General features: G+C 36.0%; 1 protein-coding gene across 1 annotated transcript in view; it reads left to right on the top strand.

Annotated features, from left to right (window-relative positions):
- The first annotated feature begins 426 nt into the window (after positions 1-426).
- The window catches only part of KHDRBS2 (KH RNA binding domain containing, signal transduction associated 2), a 400,827-nt gene continuing 381,978 nt past the window's right edge, over positions 427-19,275 (top strand). Inside the window, exon 1 of the mRNA XM_074333143.1 lies at positions 427-812. Coding sequence (XP_074189244.1) covers positions 722-812 — 91 coding nt within the window. The 5' untranslated portion in view covers positions 427-721. The remainder of the gene's footprint in view (positions 813-19,275) is intronic.

Genomic DNA, 19,275 nt, shown 5'->3' with positions numbered 1-19,275 from the left:
CTGCACACTGGAGTGCGTCTGAGCCGCATGAGGGAGAGGAGACACCTGTGCCTTAGGGACTCAGGTGAAGTCCTATCTACCTTCCTGAGACTTTCCCTGGTGCTTCCCCTCCCCTCCGCCTTGCACTCACTCCTCATCCCCATTTTCCCTGACGTCTTGGACCCGAGCTTCTCTGCTTAACGGGTGCTTTTCCCGCTCTCTATCCCCTCTGCACCTCTGCTGAAGACACAGAGGGCTCCACACAACTGGGCATGCCTAATAACCAGCGAAGGCTTGGTCTGCAAGAAGAAAGCGTTTGCACCTTCTGCGCCCCCCTCCCATCTACACATGCCTCCTGCCAGTCAGGCGATCCGACGTGCGGCTCTGCCCAATGAGAGCCCGCGGCCTTCGCGGGGGCCCCGCCTCTCATAGCACCACCACCAATGAGTGGTTGGCAGAGGTGGGACGCGTCCTGTTCCCGCCTCTCCAGTTAAGGCCGCTTGTGTGAGCCGGGACTGCGCGATCCAGGGACGACGGTAGGGACGGGCAGGTGTAGGCGCTGGGCCGTGCAGCCCGACGGCTGGAGTTGCAGGTGCTCGGTGCATGGGCCAGTGAGGACGCGCGGAGATCCCCTCTCCCCGGCGGAGGCAGAGCAGCGCGGGAGCCAGGCGCTGCCCGGCGACCCTGCGTCCGAGCGAGCGGAACCTTGCGCTTCGCCCGGGGACTGTCCGAAGTCCGCGCTATGGAAGAGGAGAAATATTTGCCTGAGCTGATGGCAGAGAAAGATAGCCTGGATCCATCTTTTGTGCATGCATCACGCCTTTTGGCGGAAGGTAGGACTTGCCTCTATAGATGGGCACAAACCGCCGGCCGCCCATCGCACCCGCGGCTTGGTTAAGGGGAGTGAAGTTGGGGAGGGACGACTGTCTCCTTCGCAGAAACTGTGCCCCTGAAGATGCTCGCGGACAGAGCATCGGAGCTCTGGCGGATAGAACCTATTCTTGGGGCGGGCAACAATGCTCCTTTTAATTTGGGGGAAGATCAAAGCTAGGAGATCTGATGACAGTGGTGATGTGACCTTTTAGAATCATTGATAGAGACACCATAAAGTGTAACGCGGTTCACAGGGATATTTTCACTTCGCAGAGGAAAGGGTAATCAGTTTAGAAGTAAATGATCACCAATGTAGTATTCTAAGAGCTTCTTAGTTACATATCAGCATTTTGTTTTCTGCATTTGGGAAGTAATTCTGTTACCCTTTAGTCTAATTACAGTCTTTCCTATGGAAAGGCTTAGAATTAAACTATGCATGTTCGTCTATGTTTGTGAATGTGGCAGAGGCTAAAGTGCTTATCAATTTATTTGAAGTGAGATGATTGGGTTACTCTGCGAGTTGCTGGTCCCTGGGAACACTCCACAATTGATCAACTGTTTTACCAAGTGTGCATTTTCTTTTGTGTACCTGTAGTGTTAATGGAGATTTCATCCCCAGAGAAACATGTCTTGTCTTTTGCATGGCTTTGAAAGGTTGTTTAAACACACACACACACACACACACACACACACACACACACACACACAAACTTCTGTATGACAGAAACATTAGCCAAATTACATCATTTACCTTGAAATATTGCCTTCAGACTGCTAAAGATTTTCATGATATCTGTAGTAACATACACACACCTTAAAAAAAATCCAGGCTTTTTTTTTTTTATTAATCCTTCATTATTAATGAATCGTTTCATCATCAATTTGACTACAATGCAGTTTTGTAGCTTAGGTTGTTATGGGCTTAACCTATAGCAAAACTAAAAGTGACAACTTCCTCTTCCTCAGCCCTTCAGCATTGAAATAAATGTTTTCTTTTTTGAGACTTACGTAGTTGTACATGGAAGGAAAAATTCTGACCCTCCATGTATGATTCAAATAGGCATTCTATTTCAAGATTATATTGATAGATTATTATTTACAACAATAATAATGTGTAGGTGTTTTTCCTTTTTTGTACTAAACAATTAAAGAGTTTATAATCAAAATATTGAACGTGTGAAACAAGTAAACTATTTTTCAAGGAACTAGTTGGTTTTATAGAGTATTTGGAAGATAAAATGTAATTATGCTTACTACTTTTTTGGTTACTGAATTAAAGCAAATGAAGTCGAAAAGTAAAGTCAATTAAAAAATTAAACTCTCCCTCTATTAAAAAATTGAGATAATTACATCAATACATAGGAAAATTAGTGAGTTAGTAAATGCTTAGGATTGTTCAAAACGATTAAAAATGCAAGTAGGCCTTCTCAGATTGCTTACTTCAATATATTTTCCAGAAGTATTTTCATTTAGCTGTTAATATCTTTAAAATGAAAACAATATACTACAAATTGATGATTTTCTCTAACCTGCTCATTGGAGTTCTCTTTGGGGCAGCAGGCTCAATGATTAATTCATCTTTCACTAATGAGAGTTAGTGTATTTTTGAAAACGGCCAAGCTAAAGAAATGCATGTGAGAAAGTCTTAATGGAGTGCAAAGTATTTCTGTGACTGGTGAAACAGTCAGAGAAGGCTGTGCACCTGGTTCTTTAAGCATTTTATCTTTCCTAGGAACTTGATTTCTTGATACTTAAGAACATGTTCAGATGTACCTTGTAATTTAATTTTTTCCCAGTAGGGGGAAGCATGTCCTGCTTTTGTAAAGCCTTCGGAGGAAAAGCTCCCAAATAGAGAGAAAATAATCTAAGTAAGAAACAAAGAGAGGTGTCCAAATTTCAGAGAAATCATAATGAGGAAAAGAGAATGGAGGAGGTGATAATAAAAATCTTGAAGGGTATAAAGAGACGCAAACAGATGCATAAAGTTTAAATTTGTTCTCTCATTACCTGAGGCTCTTTATGTGTGCTTATTAAGGAGGGTAAGGTGAGTATCCTTTGGACTCTTTAATAAATCTCAATGTACATTTTACATTATAGATCTTTCATTGCCTTTTCAAAGGCCATTTGTTAAGATTTCCAGGTTTTGGTTCTCATCTATATGAGAGACTATTGTTGAGATGATTTTCCTTCTCATACCTGGAAATGCACTGATTGAAGGCAGTGGCTATAAATAAACCTGACATAGATATTCATTTGGAAGGAAGGTGCACACTGAAGTACATTTCAGTCAGTACTGTGCAGACAGTCTCAAGACTGAGTGAGTAATAAAAATGATCCAGATGATTCAGTTCTTCGGAATGATTTTTCCGGAAGCTTATATATATACCGGGGTGCCAAAAAATGTATACACATGACTTGTATTCATCTTTTATTATCGGTATATATTGAGTATTATACTTTTAATACAGTTTTTTCCTTTCTTAAAATGTGTATAATTTTTTTTGGCACCCTATGTAGTTGTGTGTGCATTTGGCACCCTATATATATTTGCGTATGTGTATATATATATATATATATATATGTATATATATATATATATATATATATATATATATATATATATATATGCAGTGATATAAACCAATAAACTTTCACAATGATTTGTTTTGCTTTTGTGATTGATGATAGGTGCAAATTAGTGCTCTATTGTTACTATTATGTTTAGAATTGGAGGCCATGTTTAAAAGTACTAGTTTGTTGGTAATTTTGCTGTGTGTGTGTGTATGTGTGTGTGTGTGTGTGTGTGTGTGTGTGTGGTTTGTTTTATTTCAGTTGTTGCTGCTGTGTGTTTTCAGTAGGAATGATTCTTAGAAAGCTAATGAAAGAGCCGAAACATTTTAGGAATTCGATTGCTATTTAGAAAAGATCTTGAATAGTATGATTTGAAGAGTGTTTATAATATGTTTGATTAAATTAAACAATTTTCCTCCTGTGATTATCATATTTAATTATCCATTTGTTATGGAAGGTGTTTTTGCATATGATGAAACAGCAAACTCAGCATGATCCTTCAAGTTCCACTCAGCCTCTGAATTTGCTTGCCAGATGAAATTAGATAAGGTTATTTATATCTATGCTACTTCTGGTAAGTGCACTAAACTGTGAATCCAGATACCTGGATTTTAATTCCATTTTTGCCCCATGTGAATCTTGATAAGCTTTCCTTCCTTGGACCCAGTTTCCTTGTCTCACAAGTTGAGGAGTTGGACTAGATGATCTATATGTTTCTCCATAATTCTAATTAAGTCGGGACTACTGCTGATGCAAAAGAGTTGTATTTGTGTATTCAGAACACCAAAATCAATGGCTGAAACTTTTTTTATTCCTTCCTAGTTTAATGATTAATAATACATTTATTGTGCTATAATGTAATTTGATGCATATACATTATTTTGGGTACTGAGGACAGATTTATGTTCTTAAATCGATAGAACTATTATCTTCATAATAGTTTAGGGCTACAAATGTATATATATGGAAATATTCTTGTTTGCTGTCAAGCATGCCTGTCCGCGGACAGACATAGATCTGTTCAAATTTATAGATTCAAATATGGTGATTCTATACCTTTAGGAGGATTAATAAATTTTTGTCCAATTGGGAGTATTCCAGGTGCTCTGATTGGCAAGATTTGGTAACCTGAATTCTTCACAAATTTTGGTAGATTCATCATTGTTTTATTTGCATCATCATATGATGAAGCAAAATATTGCCAAATATCTCAACAGTGGAAATATTTCTTTTTAGAAAGTCTAGGTGCTACTTTCTAATTTTGGTGAAAAGCTTGGGGCTACATCTAGGATTGGCCTTCCTGTTTGCAGATGTAGATGAACTTTTGATACCGCAAGAGAAACAGGGATTAACATTTATCACAAATACTGATTTCTAGTGACTTAACTACATTTAGATTCTCAGTAGGGATCATTTTTTAATTTAGATTGTGTTCCTTAAAATATTTTCCATAAAGCTTAGGAAAGATATTGGTATAATACCTTTAAAATCTATAAAATCAGCTTCTGATAAAGTAATATTCATATGACTTTTCCTTTAATGTAATTCTTTTTTCTCCTCTCAGTATCTTTGGCATAATCTTATTTACGTTTCTTCAATAAAGAACACAATTGTCAGAAAAACTAAATTTTAGGTATCTTTGATCTGCTATTAAAACACATTTACAAAATCGTGGAAAAATTCTGCTTAAGCAAACAAAACACTTGGCACAGAATGTTGACACTTCTGCTTACAATGAAATATAAGATCTATCATTTCTTTCCTTTCTGATTCTCAGTTTCTTCATCTGTAAAACAGGCAAATTAACATCTACTTGGCATGGTTCCATTAAGGTAAAAAAATGCTGTGTGTGATAATATAAGCAGTATTTTATATAAATATAAATAGAATTTTTATTCAACTATAACAAAAACATAAGAAGAAATTATACAATTACCAGATGATGCTTTTAAGATTTTCCTTAACATTTTAATGGCATTTGCGAACTTGACCTCAACTTGAAGCTTGGTTTTGTAAGAAAATAAGCACTGCCTTTGAATCACTGCTGAGTGAAATTTGAACTCATAAACCAAATCATGAAATACGTTGTCTTACGAAAAATGATTCCAATGAGGGTTTTTAAAATATCATATTCCCTAGGTCAATGGTTACTTGTCTTGATTTTACTTGAGCTTGATTAGCTCTGGTTCTGTGTGTTTAAGAGTAATTACAAACCTCCTCAGGCCTCTTCCTAACCCCATATTCCTTTACTCTTGGCAGCTGATTTCATCCTGTTTTCTTGGGGGAAATGGATATATATCTTTTCTGACATTCTTTAACCTCTTGCCACCTAAAATCTTCCATCCTCATTCCCACTGTCTTTCATTCCCAAAGGATGAAATGGTTCTTTTTTTTCAAGGCTGACTTGTTCACCCATATTCTTAACTCTAATGCTCATCATCTTTTCCAGACTGGTTCTAAGTTATATCCTTTTCTTTAGTATCTCCAACTTCTTCCCTATCTACTCTTCCCTTGTAGCAGCCTGTTGCCATGACCCAACCCAAATAATTTTTTTAAAAATTAGCATACTTGTTTCACTTGCCAAAAGTAATAAAAATAATCTCTCTTGATACTTATCCTCTTTTGTTTCCTTCAAGCTTTCGATGATATTAGTTCTGTACTAGCTGCCTCACTTTCTCAATTTACCTCTTCAGTATGACCTCTGTCCTCATCATTTTCCTAAAACCAGTGACTGTGGTGACAGAATCATCTCCCAATTGCCGAGTCCAATAAAATTTTTCTGACCTCTCATCAGGTCTCGTGGCTGCACTTTACTCTCCATCGTTTTCCAATGTTTTGGCTTCTCCTTTGGCTTCCAAACACTACACACTATTTTAGTCTTTTGTATTTCTTACCCTCACCATCCTCCATCCCTCTCCACCCCACCTGAACACGCACTGTGTTATCAGAGTGATTTATTCAAAATCAAAGTGTGACCATGTCAGACTTTTAATAACATTTTCCTTTAGCAGGCCTCCTCTGACATGTCAGCAGAGAGAGAGTGGGCACCACCTTGAAACTTCCCAATGGAGGTGAAAATCCAGACTCTCCACTATGCATCTACTGACACCACTCTGTTCAAAAGGTGGAGGAACACCATGTTACTGCTCCCTGTATGGCCTCTAGTGACACCAAGAGGAGTGTGGAGGCCTCAGTCCTGCTGGAGCATGCTGAAAGTTCCAGCAGGAGTGAGACTCCTGATACCATGCTGGCTTGAGGGAGAAGGGTGCCTTTTACTTCTCATAAGGGTGGAAGTCCAGGATCTCCACATAGGCTCATTGCCACTGTAGGAGGCGTCCTTACTGTGGGTGGAAATGAAATCCCTCTTCCTTGTTCAGTCTTCTCTGATTCCACTCAGGGGAAAAGGGTGCCTCTTTACACAGCTAGGTGAGGTTGGAAGTCTAGGCTCCCTACTTAACCTTTCTTGACAGGGGTGAGCATGAGACACGGTTTTTTGTTGTTGTTGTTGTTTATTTGCTTTTTGTTTTTTTTCCAGTGTTGTTTAGCTGGAGAAGGATGTTTGTTGCTAAACGTTTTCTATTTTGCTAGCTTGCCCTTTTTCTATCTAGTCCTTTGGCCAAAGAAAGCAGGCTTTTCTTGAGGCTTTTATTTATTTATTTGTTTTGTCTGCTCTTCTATTGATGTTTATGGATTGTCAGCTTTTCCAGTACCCACTTTGGCATATATGAGGCACAAGAAAAACTAGGGCAACCACTGCTGCCATATCACTCCTGGGTCTTGTAGTATCCAGTTAGTCTGCCTTCTTTTTTCCACTCTGTGGTTTATTGATAGATAATATCCTATCCCCATTTATTTGTGTGTTTTAATTTATTTCTTTATGACGTTTTCTTGTGAATGCATGTTAGGCCTTGTACATTAATATTTCATTTATTAGTTATATAAGAGTGAGCATAACTTGGATAAATACAGGTAGAGAGTGGACACACTGTTTTTCACTTTATTTATCTTCTTTCAAAGAGACTTTGTGACATGGTATCTGAGAGTGGGAACACTGTGAGTTCTGATCATTATTCCTAGTTTCTGTTTAACACACTGTCTATATTGAAGCTTTTGGTTCCCACAGGAGCTGTAGAAAGGAAGGAAGTTTTAGAGGTAGTTTTTAGAAACCCTTGGAAATAATTGTGTAGTGTCATCAGCTTTTGTTATGCCCTTATTTGTTTAAACATCTGATTTGATCTCCTTTTTTTTGTCTGAATATATAAGAAACGTATCTTAATTGGAATTATATTCTTATGCCAGTTTGATTTTGAAAGCTATAAGCAGAGTACGTTTTAATGTATTCATAAATTGAAATATAACCACTTTTCTCACAAAAAATGGAGAATTTCAATAAAATAAATATGATATGGAAATATATATATATTTTAAAAATCAGTACTGATTAACAGCTGATCTCCCAAATTATTGTTAGTAAATACCCATGTTATATGACTTCTTCATTTTTTTCAAATGGAGAGTTCTGAAATGATTGCATGTTTTATTCACCAAAAACTTGAGAAGCCATAGCCAAGCATCTTGTTGCTTAATTATTATTAACTATTTTGGGAAACAAGTCATTTGTAGCATGTCCTCCATTGCTCACCTTTGACTCATGAACACTACTTTCAAAAAAGATTTTGCACTAGAGAGAGATAGTAAACATTCAAGAACACCTGACTGACAAAATTTTAAGTCATTTACTACAGATACCCTTATAGGTTGGCTACAGTTTGGGGGATGAATCCCAGTGGGCTAAGATTCTACTGTATTTGATTGTGTAACACGCATGTCCTTGACTGTGTGTTGGTAACTCCTGTTTGTAATATGTGCTATTGGTATATGAAAATATATCAGATTTTTATTGATATATGAATAGATATCAGATTTATTAGTTTTTAAATAATCTGAGGAGGATACAACAGTATCCTCATAAGATAAATAATAGGGCATGGGAAGATATGGATTTTACAGACTGATGATTTCATAGGAATTAAGAGAAGGTCATGACTCTTGTTTCTCATGGTAGTCATAGATCCTTTGTTATCATCATCATCATCATCTTCGTCGTCATTGCTGTCAGTATTTATTGGGAGATTACTCTTTGTCAGGCACTGTAGTAGATGCTTTGTATGTATAATCACAATGAATCCACCCACCAATCCTATGAGATAATTCTTAACATTATCTTTGTTTTACAAATGAGAAAAAATAACAATTAGAGGAGTTAATTTATCTAAAGTCACACAGCGAATAAATTGTACAGCCAAAAATCAGGCTTTCTCACCCAGCAGCCACGAGTAACCATTACACCATATTGCCTCCTGCAGGAGAGACACAACTTTAATTGAGCTTTGAAGGAAGGCTAGATACTAATATGCAAAGTATATCCAGGAGATTAACTTGATTGTTGCCATTAACTTCTGAACTATGTTCCTGAACGCATGCATTGGATGAATTATTACACAATATGGTTACATAAGTATAGTATATGAAAGGCAAATAAATTTATAAATAGGAAAATTTACCTAAGTACACAATTGGGGTAAGGATTATCGGGACAGCCTGACTTTTTTGTGTCTTATATTGAATGCTGTTTCTGAGAGAGTTTGGTGGTGAGGTGGCAAGGAACAGGACAATATTCCAGGCTATTTTTGTTGTTGTTCCAAAAAGGGATTGGAGAAATTTGTGCGATTTGCAGAGGCATTTTTCTTTCCATGTTTTTCAGAAAACTGCATATATTTGTTGAATTATTCTAGGAAGGAAAAACAACTATTAGTCCTCTCATGTCTTGAGGCAATGTCAATTTTATTTAAAATTTGGAAGTGAGTAGATTTCACATATGGTCAGAAGCAGAAAACTTGGTATCATGGCTTGATTTAAATGTTATCTGTAGGTTCTGAGGTTTTAGGATTTAATAACTTTGAAACAGATTGGTTGGTATTATTATACTATTATCACATAGGGCACAATCGATGCCCTTTCATTTAAAACATTAAATATTTGATTTACTTTTTAATAGAAAAGCAGAATGTATGTATTTTTTCTAGATGTGGATGTATTTTGCAGGTTCATAGAATTGTGTATCAGAAAATGATGAATCATGACTAAAACTCAGGAGAAGGAGGCTCTGTGACAGAAACTCAGTAAAGAAGCTGAAGGAGAAGAAATTTGTTAATTTTCAGAAGAAAAGGATAACTAAAGTAATAGCTACATTTATTGGATGTATACCCTGGCTCAGGTCCTTACATTGCATCCAAAAGGGAAGCTAATGTCTCTTTTTTATGGGAAAAGTTAAAGAGGCAGATTAGAGGGTAGCACAGTAAATGTGGATTTTTTAAGCAATAAATCAGAGGTTAGGTAAATGTCCAATTATAAAGTGAAAGAGCATTGAAATGCAACCATTAAACACTGAAGCATTGAACAATATTGAAGAATATTACTTGTTTAAGGAAATACCAAGATCTTTCTTTGAAAAACTTTTGTAAGAGTTAAATACCTGTTACTGCAGAATCGGTTTTTTCGTTAGGTCGTTAGAGTAATTTTTTTCAGGCAATTTAAGGGATTTGATGTTTTAGAAATTTGATTTATATGCACCAATACTCTCATTGTATAGAAGAAGACAGTAGATGAATGAATGCATAACAGAATACATTTCTTATATTATGTTTAGATATGTAAATATTATAAGTGGGTAAACTTAAGTAATTGTTATATTGAATTAAAGATTATACATGTCTCCAGATAGTTTTAAGTTTTCCTTTTTAGAAGGCAAAAGTTAGAAACTGTCCTTTTAATCCCCCAAGATCTGATGAATGAGAGAGCCTTTAAGGAATTGTGTGAAGATGAAAGAACATTTGGTGTGCTGAGGGCAGATGGCATCTTATTATGATATTGTTTTGGAATGGAATTCAGGATGATAGACGGCTATACATTAAGCTAGTGTTCTGAAATTAGTGCAAAATTGGAAATTTTGTCATATCCATATAAGGAAAATCTGGTAAAATAGAGTAGTATGATAATTAAAAGCCATTTAATGGAATTAGATGAAGTTGTACGTATTTGTAATGAGATGCAATAAGCCACATGGTTTCTATTTGAGTAAAATGAGGTGTGTGTGTGTGTGTGTATGTGTGTGTGTGTGTGTGTGTGTAGCATATACTAGACAAAGGTAGTCAATGAGAAGCAATGCAGACTTGGTCCAATTGGGTGTTATGATCTATGCTCTGTCTTACTATCTGAGACTTAGAGTTAGGTTGAAGAGGGGAAAGGAATTACAGTCAATTAAATAAACAATTTCCATGGGGTCTGCCAAATGCAATGATAAGGAAAATTGGTGATTTTTAGGTGTCTCAGGTAGAGCATCTAAAGAAGTCTACAGAGATCATGGAAGGCTTCGATAGGGAGAGGCATGTTAGTTGAAATATAACAAATAGGTGGGATATGGCCAGGATACAATGAAGAGGGGTTATAATCTGGCATAATTATACATGGATACAGCAATCAATAGCTCCTAAACCTGAAAATAAAGGTGAGATTTACTTGACTAAGCAGAGTGATGTGATTTATAACAAGACATATATATTTGGTCTTCTTCCCTGTTTTTGGCACAGACCCCCTAAAACACTTGGAATTCCCTAAGTGCTGAGAGCTATATGGTCTTTTGTATGTTAATGAGCTGAGTTTTGGACACCACAGAAGGATAGGTAGTGTTTGCCAGAATAGCTAACCATGTTTTTAGAGGGTTGTAATGTTCAGCCCCAGCCCCCTGAACACCAGGAAGGGGAGAGGGGCTGCAGGTTGAATCAATTGCCAATGGTCAATTATTTAGTTAACATGTCAATATAATGAAGTCTCTATAAAAACCCCAAGGGACTGGGTTCGGAGAGCTTCCAGGTCAGTGGTTGGTGAACACATGGAGATTTGGAGAGAGTGGCCAGCTCAGAGCAGGAAGCTCCATGCCCTTCCTGCCCTCAACCCCTCCAACACTCCCCTCCCACTGCCACCCTATGCATCTCTTCCATTTGGGTGTTCCTAAGATATAGCCTTTGTAATAAACTGGTAATCTAATAAGTAAGATGTTTCTGTGAATTCTGTGAGCTGCTGTAGCAAATTAGTCAAACCCAAGGAAGAGGTCATGGAAACCCCTGGTTTATAGCCTGTCCATTAGAAGCGCAGGTAACAATCCAGACTTGCACCTGGCATCTGAAGTACAAAGAAAGGGTCGTTGGAACCCTTAGTCTATAGCTGATTGGTCAGAAGCACAGGTGACAACCTTAGCTTACAGCTGGTGTCTAAACTGGGGAGTAGGGACAGTCTTGTAGGACTGAATCCTTAACCTGTGGAATCTTATGCTATCTCTCAGTCTATAGTATCAGAATTGACTTGACTTCTTGGACATTCTGCTTGTGTCAGAATTGCTTGTGTTGTTTGTGATGTTTGTGGTGGGTCCAGAAACCCAGAGGATTAAGTGTGCTTGGAAAGTACAGTACAAGGGAAAACATCAAGAAAAGTGGGTCTAAAGAGAATGGAAGATGCTTATCACACATATCTTGTATACTGTCTTAAAAAGTTTGGACTTCATGCAAAGACAATGGAAAATCATTTAAAGGTTTTAAGAGGGGCAGGTGCGATATCAGAGTTTCAATGAAAGGATAATGTGGCTGCCCTTTTGGGGAAAATGATTTGACAGCTAATAAGACATGGGCAGGCCATCAGATAGTGAGAGCAGTGATCCAGGAGAGAAGTTATGGTGACTTGAACTCAAATAATGATAGTGCAGTGGGAAGAAGTGGACAGAGCTAATAGAAATTTAGCAACTGAAATATTGGGTAGAGGGGATGAAAACTGGTCCAGGCTGTTGTCTATGATGCTCTTGGTAATTGGTTTAATGGTGGTGTCAGTTATTGAGATAGGAATTCAAAGGAGGTTAATACTGAATTCATATGGCTATATGTACATTGAACGGCTTATAGGGTGTTTAAGCAAAAATGCAGGTGGAGAGTTGGGTCTGGCAAAAGATCTGTGCTGCAGGTAATGGTTTAGGTTTTATTAGCATATGGTTGGTAGCTGACCTTGGGTGTAGAAGAGTTCACTCCTGGAGAGCATATGGAGTACAGCAGGAAGGAGGCTTAGTATAAAACCCCGAGGAACATCAGCATTTAAGGGAAGGACAGAAGAAAAGTAGTCTGTAAAGTTGACTCAAAGGAGTTTCCTAGAATGCAGGTAGAAAAGGTGAAGTAAGTTCAGTGTCAGGTAAGTAGAGTATTTGAAAAATGAAGGATTTGGTTAATATTTTCCCATGCTGCAGATAGGCCAAGTAAGACAAAGATCAAACATTTCTAATGGATTTGGCAGCAAAGAACAAATTGAGAGAGGAGTTGGAGAAAATCCCAGATTTCTTCCACGTTGAGCAGTGAATTGTGAGACCATAAGATAATGAGGTTGGAAAACTCTTCCAAGAACTTAGACTTCTAGAGGAGGAAAGCTTGGAGAATTTAATTTGTTGAACTGTATGAAATCAATAATATTTAATCATTCTGTCTGGCAAAAACAGCAATTTTGTATGGTTTAACCTACAGAAGGGAACAATAGAATGAGAGAGGCATTTAAGTGTAATGGTTAACAGCATAGACACTGGAACTGGACCCCCAAAGTTACAATTTTGTTTCTATAATTAAAGATCTGTATTATTTGGGGTGAGTTACTTTAACCTCTATATTCCTCTTTCCCTCACATATAAAATGAGGCCACTATTAGTTCTAAACTAACAAGAACATGACAGCCATATATTGTTTCTTTTGCTCACATTAAATTACAATGCAATTCTTTGGCTGCAACATCCTTTCTGCTCTCCCATTCCCTTTTCCTCCTTGCTAATGTTCTTGGTGTAACATGGAACATTCTTATGCAAAACTACATCTCATATAATAAAATTGTAAAATTAATCTCTACCCTTTTTCTAGGATTGTCTTTGAACTTCTGAGCCTTTCCTTATCCCAAATCTATTGCATACATCTAATTTTTCCATTGACAGCTCTCACTGACTTGTTGGCATAAGTGACTTTGTTGACCACTGCCACTTTCTTGATACATTTCCCCCTTGATTTTGTGATTCTACAGCCAATATAGAAATGTAATGCCTTCATTCTGATCAATGAAGCTATGATCCACACTGAGCATGAAATGGGTACCTGAATCTGCCATAGTCTTAGCTCCTTAATGCTTGTACTATGACCATTTCTCCATACTGAGTAACAATATTATGTGAAAAGATATATGTATTATCTTTCATGAGACTGGAGGAAATACTGATTTCGTTGGACCTGAAAGGAAAACAAGTGCGTATGCAAAATTTTAATTATGTATTTTAAGGTCAAACATTATTTTATGAAATATTTGTGTGTGTGTGTGTGTGTGTGTGTGTGTGTGTGTGTGTGTGTTATTTCTACTCTGGATTGTGTTAAAAAAAGGTTTGAAAGCTACTCTTATAGTATAAACTGCACGGTAGTTGAAATCAAAACACAAATGTTTGGATCATCTACTGCTTGGTTGCTTTGTGACTGGGCAAATTTCTAAATCTCTTTGAGGCTTTGTTGTCTCATTAATTAAATAGACTCTTATTGACTGCCTCATATCAACTGGTCATCTCATGAATTTCATGCAAGTGTATGTGCAATATTTGTTCAATGGTAGAAATCAATAAGGATTCTTTTCTTATTCCACTCTGGTTTTCTTACTTAAAAAAAGAAAGAAAAAAAGAGGCAAATTTTATGAACAATGAAATGCAGTTTTTAGGTATACAATTTGATGAGTTTTGATAATTGTGTAATTGTAGTATAATCTTGTCTGAACAATACTCTTGGCAAGATGGAGAACATTCCCATTAGCCCAGAGACTTTCCTTGTGCTCCCTTCCCGTTAATCTGTATTTCCTTTGGCAACCACTGTTCTGATTTCTATCATCACAGATCCCTTTGACTGTTCTCCAACATTATATGAATGGCATAATAGAGTATATATTTTTCTTTCTTCTTAAGTTCAACATATTTTTGAAAGTCACCCATGTTGTTTCATTTATCAATAGTTTGCTATTTTTTTCATGCTGAGCAGCATTCTGTTGTATAAGCATGTCATAATTTGTTTATCCAATTCTTGTGGATGGACATCTCAGCTCAATGTTAGCTTATTATGGAAAAGCTGCTATGAAAGTTCACTTACAAGGTTTGTGTGGACATACGTTCTCTTTACTGAGAGTGGACTTGCTGAGTTTTAGAGTGTGTACATGTGGTTAACATTGTATTATATGGGATTGCATAATAGTTTTCTAAAGTGGTTGTACTATTTTACTTTCCCACCAATGATGTATAAAAACTATCTTTTTTTGCTTCCTTGCAATATTTGAAATTCTCAGTCTTTTTAACAGCAGTGGTTTTAGTGGTTTCCCGTGGTAACTTGCTGTGGTTTTAATTTACATTTCCTTGATGACTAATGATGTTGAACATGTTTTCATGTGCTTTTTGGCCATTTTTATGTATTCTCTTATTTGAAATGATTGGTTAGAATGTTGACAAATTTTAATTAAATTGTTGGTCTTTTTTTTGTTGTAAGAATTGTTTGTATGTTCTGGATTTGCATCCTTTGTCAAGTTTATGTACTTCAAATGTTTTCTCCTGCTTTGTACCTTAGCTTTTAATTTTCTTAAATGTCTTTTATTTTCAGGACTGACTTTTAAAAATATTTTTATTTTTCACTTACAGTTGACATAAAATATTATATAGATTGTAGTTGTAAAACATAGTGATTAGACGTTTATATAACTTACGAAGTGATCACCCTGGAAAGACTAGTTCCCACCTGACACCATACATAGTTATTACAATATTATTGACCACATTCCCTATGCTGTATTTTACATCCCTGTGTTTTTATAACTAGCAATTTGTGTTTCTTAACTACTCCCTTTTTCACCCATCCGCCACCTCCCTCCCATCTTGCAACTCCAAAATGTGCTCTGTATCTATGAGTTTATTTCTATTTTGTTCGTTCATTTATTTTGTTTTTTTAGATTCTACATATAAGTGAAATTATGTGGTATTTATCTTTGTCTGTCTGACTTATTTTACTTAGCATAAGACCCTCTAGGTCCATCTAGGCTGTCTGAAATGGCAAGATTTCATTCTTTTTTATGGCTGAGTAATATTCCGTGGTATACATGTACCAATATACCTCATCTTCTTATCCATTTGTCTATTGACAAACACTTAGATTGCTTCCATATCTTGGGTATTGTAAATAATGCTGCAGTGAACATACAGATGCATATGTCTTTTCAAATTAGTGTTTTGGATTTCTTCACATAAATAACTAGGAGTAGAATTGCTGGGTCCTTTATTAGTTCTATTTTTAACTTTTTGAGGAGTCATCATACTGTTTTCCATGGTGGCTGCACCAATTTGCAATTCCACCAACAGTGCATGAGGGTTCCCTTTTCTCCATAACCTCACCAACACTTGTTGTTTGTTGATTTATTGATGATAGCCATTTTAACAGGAGTTAAGTGATATCTCATTGTGGTTTTAATTTGCATTTCTTTGATGATTAGCGACATTGAACATGTTTTCATATGTCTATTGAACATGTGTATGTCCTCTTTGGAGAAATGTCTATTCAGGTCCTCTGTCCATTTTTAAATTGGATTATTATTACTATTATTATTATGATTCTTTGGTGTTAAGTTGTATGTATCGGTATCAAACTGTACTACATGGCTATAGTAATCAAACCAGCATGATACTAGAATAAAAACAGACACAAAAGTCAATGGAAGAGAATAGAGAACCCAGAAATACACTAACACCTATATGGTCAATTAAACCATGACAAAAGAGGCAAGAATTTATAATGGAATAAAGACAGTCTCTTTACTAGATAGTGTTGGGAAAACAAGACAGACACACACAAAATAAGGAAATTGGATCACCTTCATATACAGGAATAAACTCAAAATACATTAAAGACTTAAATGTAAGACCTTTAAGTAGGCAGTAAGCTCTTTGACATCACCCTTCATAATATTATTTTGGGTATGGCTCATTGGGCAAGGGAAACAAGAGAAAAAAAATAAACAAATGGGACTACATGAAGCTAAAGAGGTTTTGCACAATGAAGGAAACCATCAACAAAATGAAAAGACAACCTACTGAATGGGACAAGATATTCACCAATGATACATCTGATAGGGGGTTAATATCCAAAATACATAAGGAACTCATACATCTTAAGAGACTTTTTAAGAGCAGAAGCTATTAATTTTTTAAAAAATCTAATTTATCATTTTTACTTTATACCTAGTGTTGTTTGTGTCCTTTCTAAGAAATATTTGTGTACCTCCATGTCATAAAGGTCTTCTCAATATTTTCTTCTAGAGGCTTTATGGTTTTAGCTTTTAAATATAGATTCATAACCATCTAAAAGTAAGTTTTGTATATGGTGTCAAGATAAGGTGAAAGTTATTTTAGATTTGAATATCCACTTGTTCCAGCATCATTTGCTGAAAAGATTTTCCTTTAATGATTGCCATACTTAAAGTGTTCAAATATATAGTCTAAACAAAATGAACCTATAGTGTTTAAATGCATAAAATATAGAAAAATAAAGATCATAGTGTTTAAGAATATGTGAGCTACCTTTCAATATTGACCATCCACATGTTTATTCCAATACAAAAGGAAATAATGATTGCCTTAGAATTATTAAGCATGAAATGTATTTATACTGTGCTTTAAAATTATATATAACTATATGAAAATTTTTCTATTCCTCATAATTTAGAACATAATGCATGAAGAAAATATGAACACAGTTTTCTTATTGTGACTGAGGAGAAGATCAGCCATTCTAGAAATTCGGTGTTTAATGAATTTGACAAGTATAGAATTCTACCAACAAAGAAGTAAGATATTTGCTGCTAATGAGCAGTAGTGGTATCTAGCAAAACCTGAACAAATGCACTGTCCTGAGTAGCAAAGTAGGTTGTTGTATCACAGAATAGTAGGGAATAGTTTACATATTAAGTATTTCAATTAGAAAAGACCATATCATTTTAGATAATAGGTTGTATGATTTTTCTATTTTTGCAAGAAAAAGCAACATATTGTACAGATTGACAACCTTATGCTGGGTAAAACTGATACACCGTAGACGAACAACTGAGACCTACATCCGCACCTACAGTGATAGCCCACTTGTATCTCTTGATCTTCAGCGGCATATTAACTGCCAGCATTGCTATCACTCTGAAATGTGACATAAAGATTTTGAAATTGACCAAGGACATAAGTAACTAGTGACTTTGCATTAATTCCTAAAACATGGGTACTGAACCATCATCATTTAGTAAACACATAGGTATTCATCATGTCAACAATAATAACCAAAAAGAAGATTTAACAGTGATCCAGACTGACAGAATACATCAGTGCTGGCATTTGACAAGCTAATTCTTGGGGAAGTGTATTTACACAGGCAGGAATTTTACTCCCTGAAGGAAAATTATTGTGTTATGGGGTTTAGAAGTAGGGAATGCAGTGGACAATTTCTGTTTGTGTTTGGACAGGAAGAAAAATGGATGTAGATGCCATCAAGTGAATATAGCATGGTGAGGTACTGGAATGTGTTCTCATGGAGGTATTTAGGACTTCTTATACAAAGTTATGAGAAAGGAAAAATAACTATTATGTTTTCCTCAAAAGATATCTATTGATATTTCCTTGGAAATGGGCGTTTTGATTAGGTGATCTATGAATATCCATTTTATGTTATATTTTTAAAATTCATAGTATTGGAATAATTTCATGTGAAATGTTAGAATGTCTCATTTATATTAAATAATAGTCCATAGAGATATTTACATCTCTGAAAGAAAAACAAGTATATATATAATATATATGTCAAACTTTTACAATATCAGATAGTCTAAGAACCCCAAAGGATGATAGGAGAGAATAAAGTCTCTGATGCATCTAATGTTGACTGTCAGTAGCTCATTTTGACTACTCCTAGTTAGAAATGAAAAAATAAATACAACTTTCTTAGCTACAATTCTCTTTCTAGTCCCTAATAACTGTATTATATAATTGGTGTTTGAGAGGATTCTGTAAGTTTGTTTTGACCTCTCGTCACCTACCATTGTTCACCTGCCTGGAGCCAAATGGATCAGATAGTTCACCTGACACTTTCTGGTGAGAAATTAGCATTAAAACTGAGAAGAAGCCACCACTTAGGAGGAAATGTAAATTCCAGAATTGTGGGTCTGAACCACAGACTGGACAAAACTGATGCAGAGAATGAGGACAATATGAGAGAGAGTTTCCTGAGTTTCCTGTGACCCTACAAGGAAGTTGTGCAAGCGATCCAGCTGACCTTGGTTCCTTGAGAAACCCCAGAATTTTTCCAAGATATGCACTTTTCTGATAATTATTTAAGATAGCTCCAATTCATTTATTTTATTTGCAACCAAGAAAACTTTGACTTAGAGAAAAACAGAATTGGTTCTAGGATAAACAGAATTGGTTCTAGAAAAACAGAATTGGTTCTAGCCACCTCTTGTAATGTTTTAGTTTGAGCTCCCCTAAAAGCAGATCCTGAGATGAGGACTTGAATGTAGAATCTTAACGTACAGTAACACTAATTGCCAGCACTGAAATTAACTAAAATTCCACAGCAACTATATCAATCTCTAAAGAGTTGGCATTTTTTTGTTTGAATGCTGGTGAGTCTAATTATAGTTATGTCAAAATTTAAGTTGCCTATATTA

This window comes from Rhinolophus sinicus, linkage group LG05 (assembly GCF_036562045.2).
Source record: "Rhinolophus sinicus isolate RSC01 linkage group LG05, ASM3656204v1, whole genome shotgun sequence".
Taxonomy (NCBI): domain Eukaryota; kingdom Metazoa; phylum Chordata; class Mammalia; order Chiroptera; family Rhinolophidae; genus Rhinolophus; species Rhinolophus sinicus.
The sequence above is the reverse complement of the archived record's forward strand: the minus strand, read 5'-3'. Positions and strand labels throughout refer to the sequence as shown.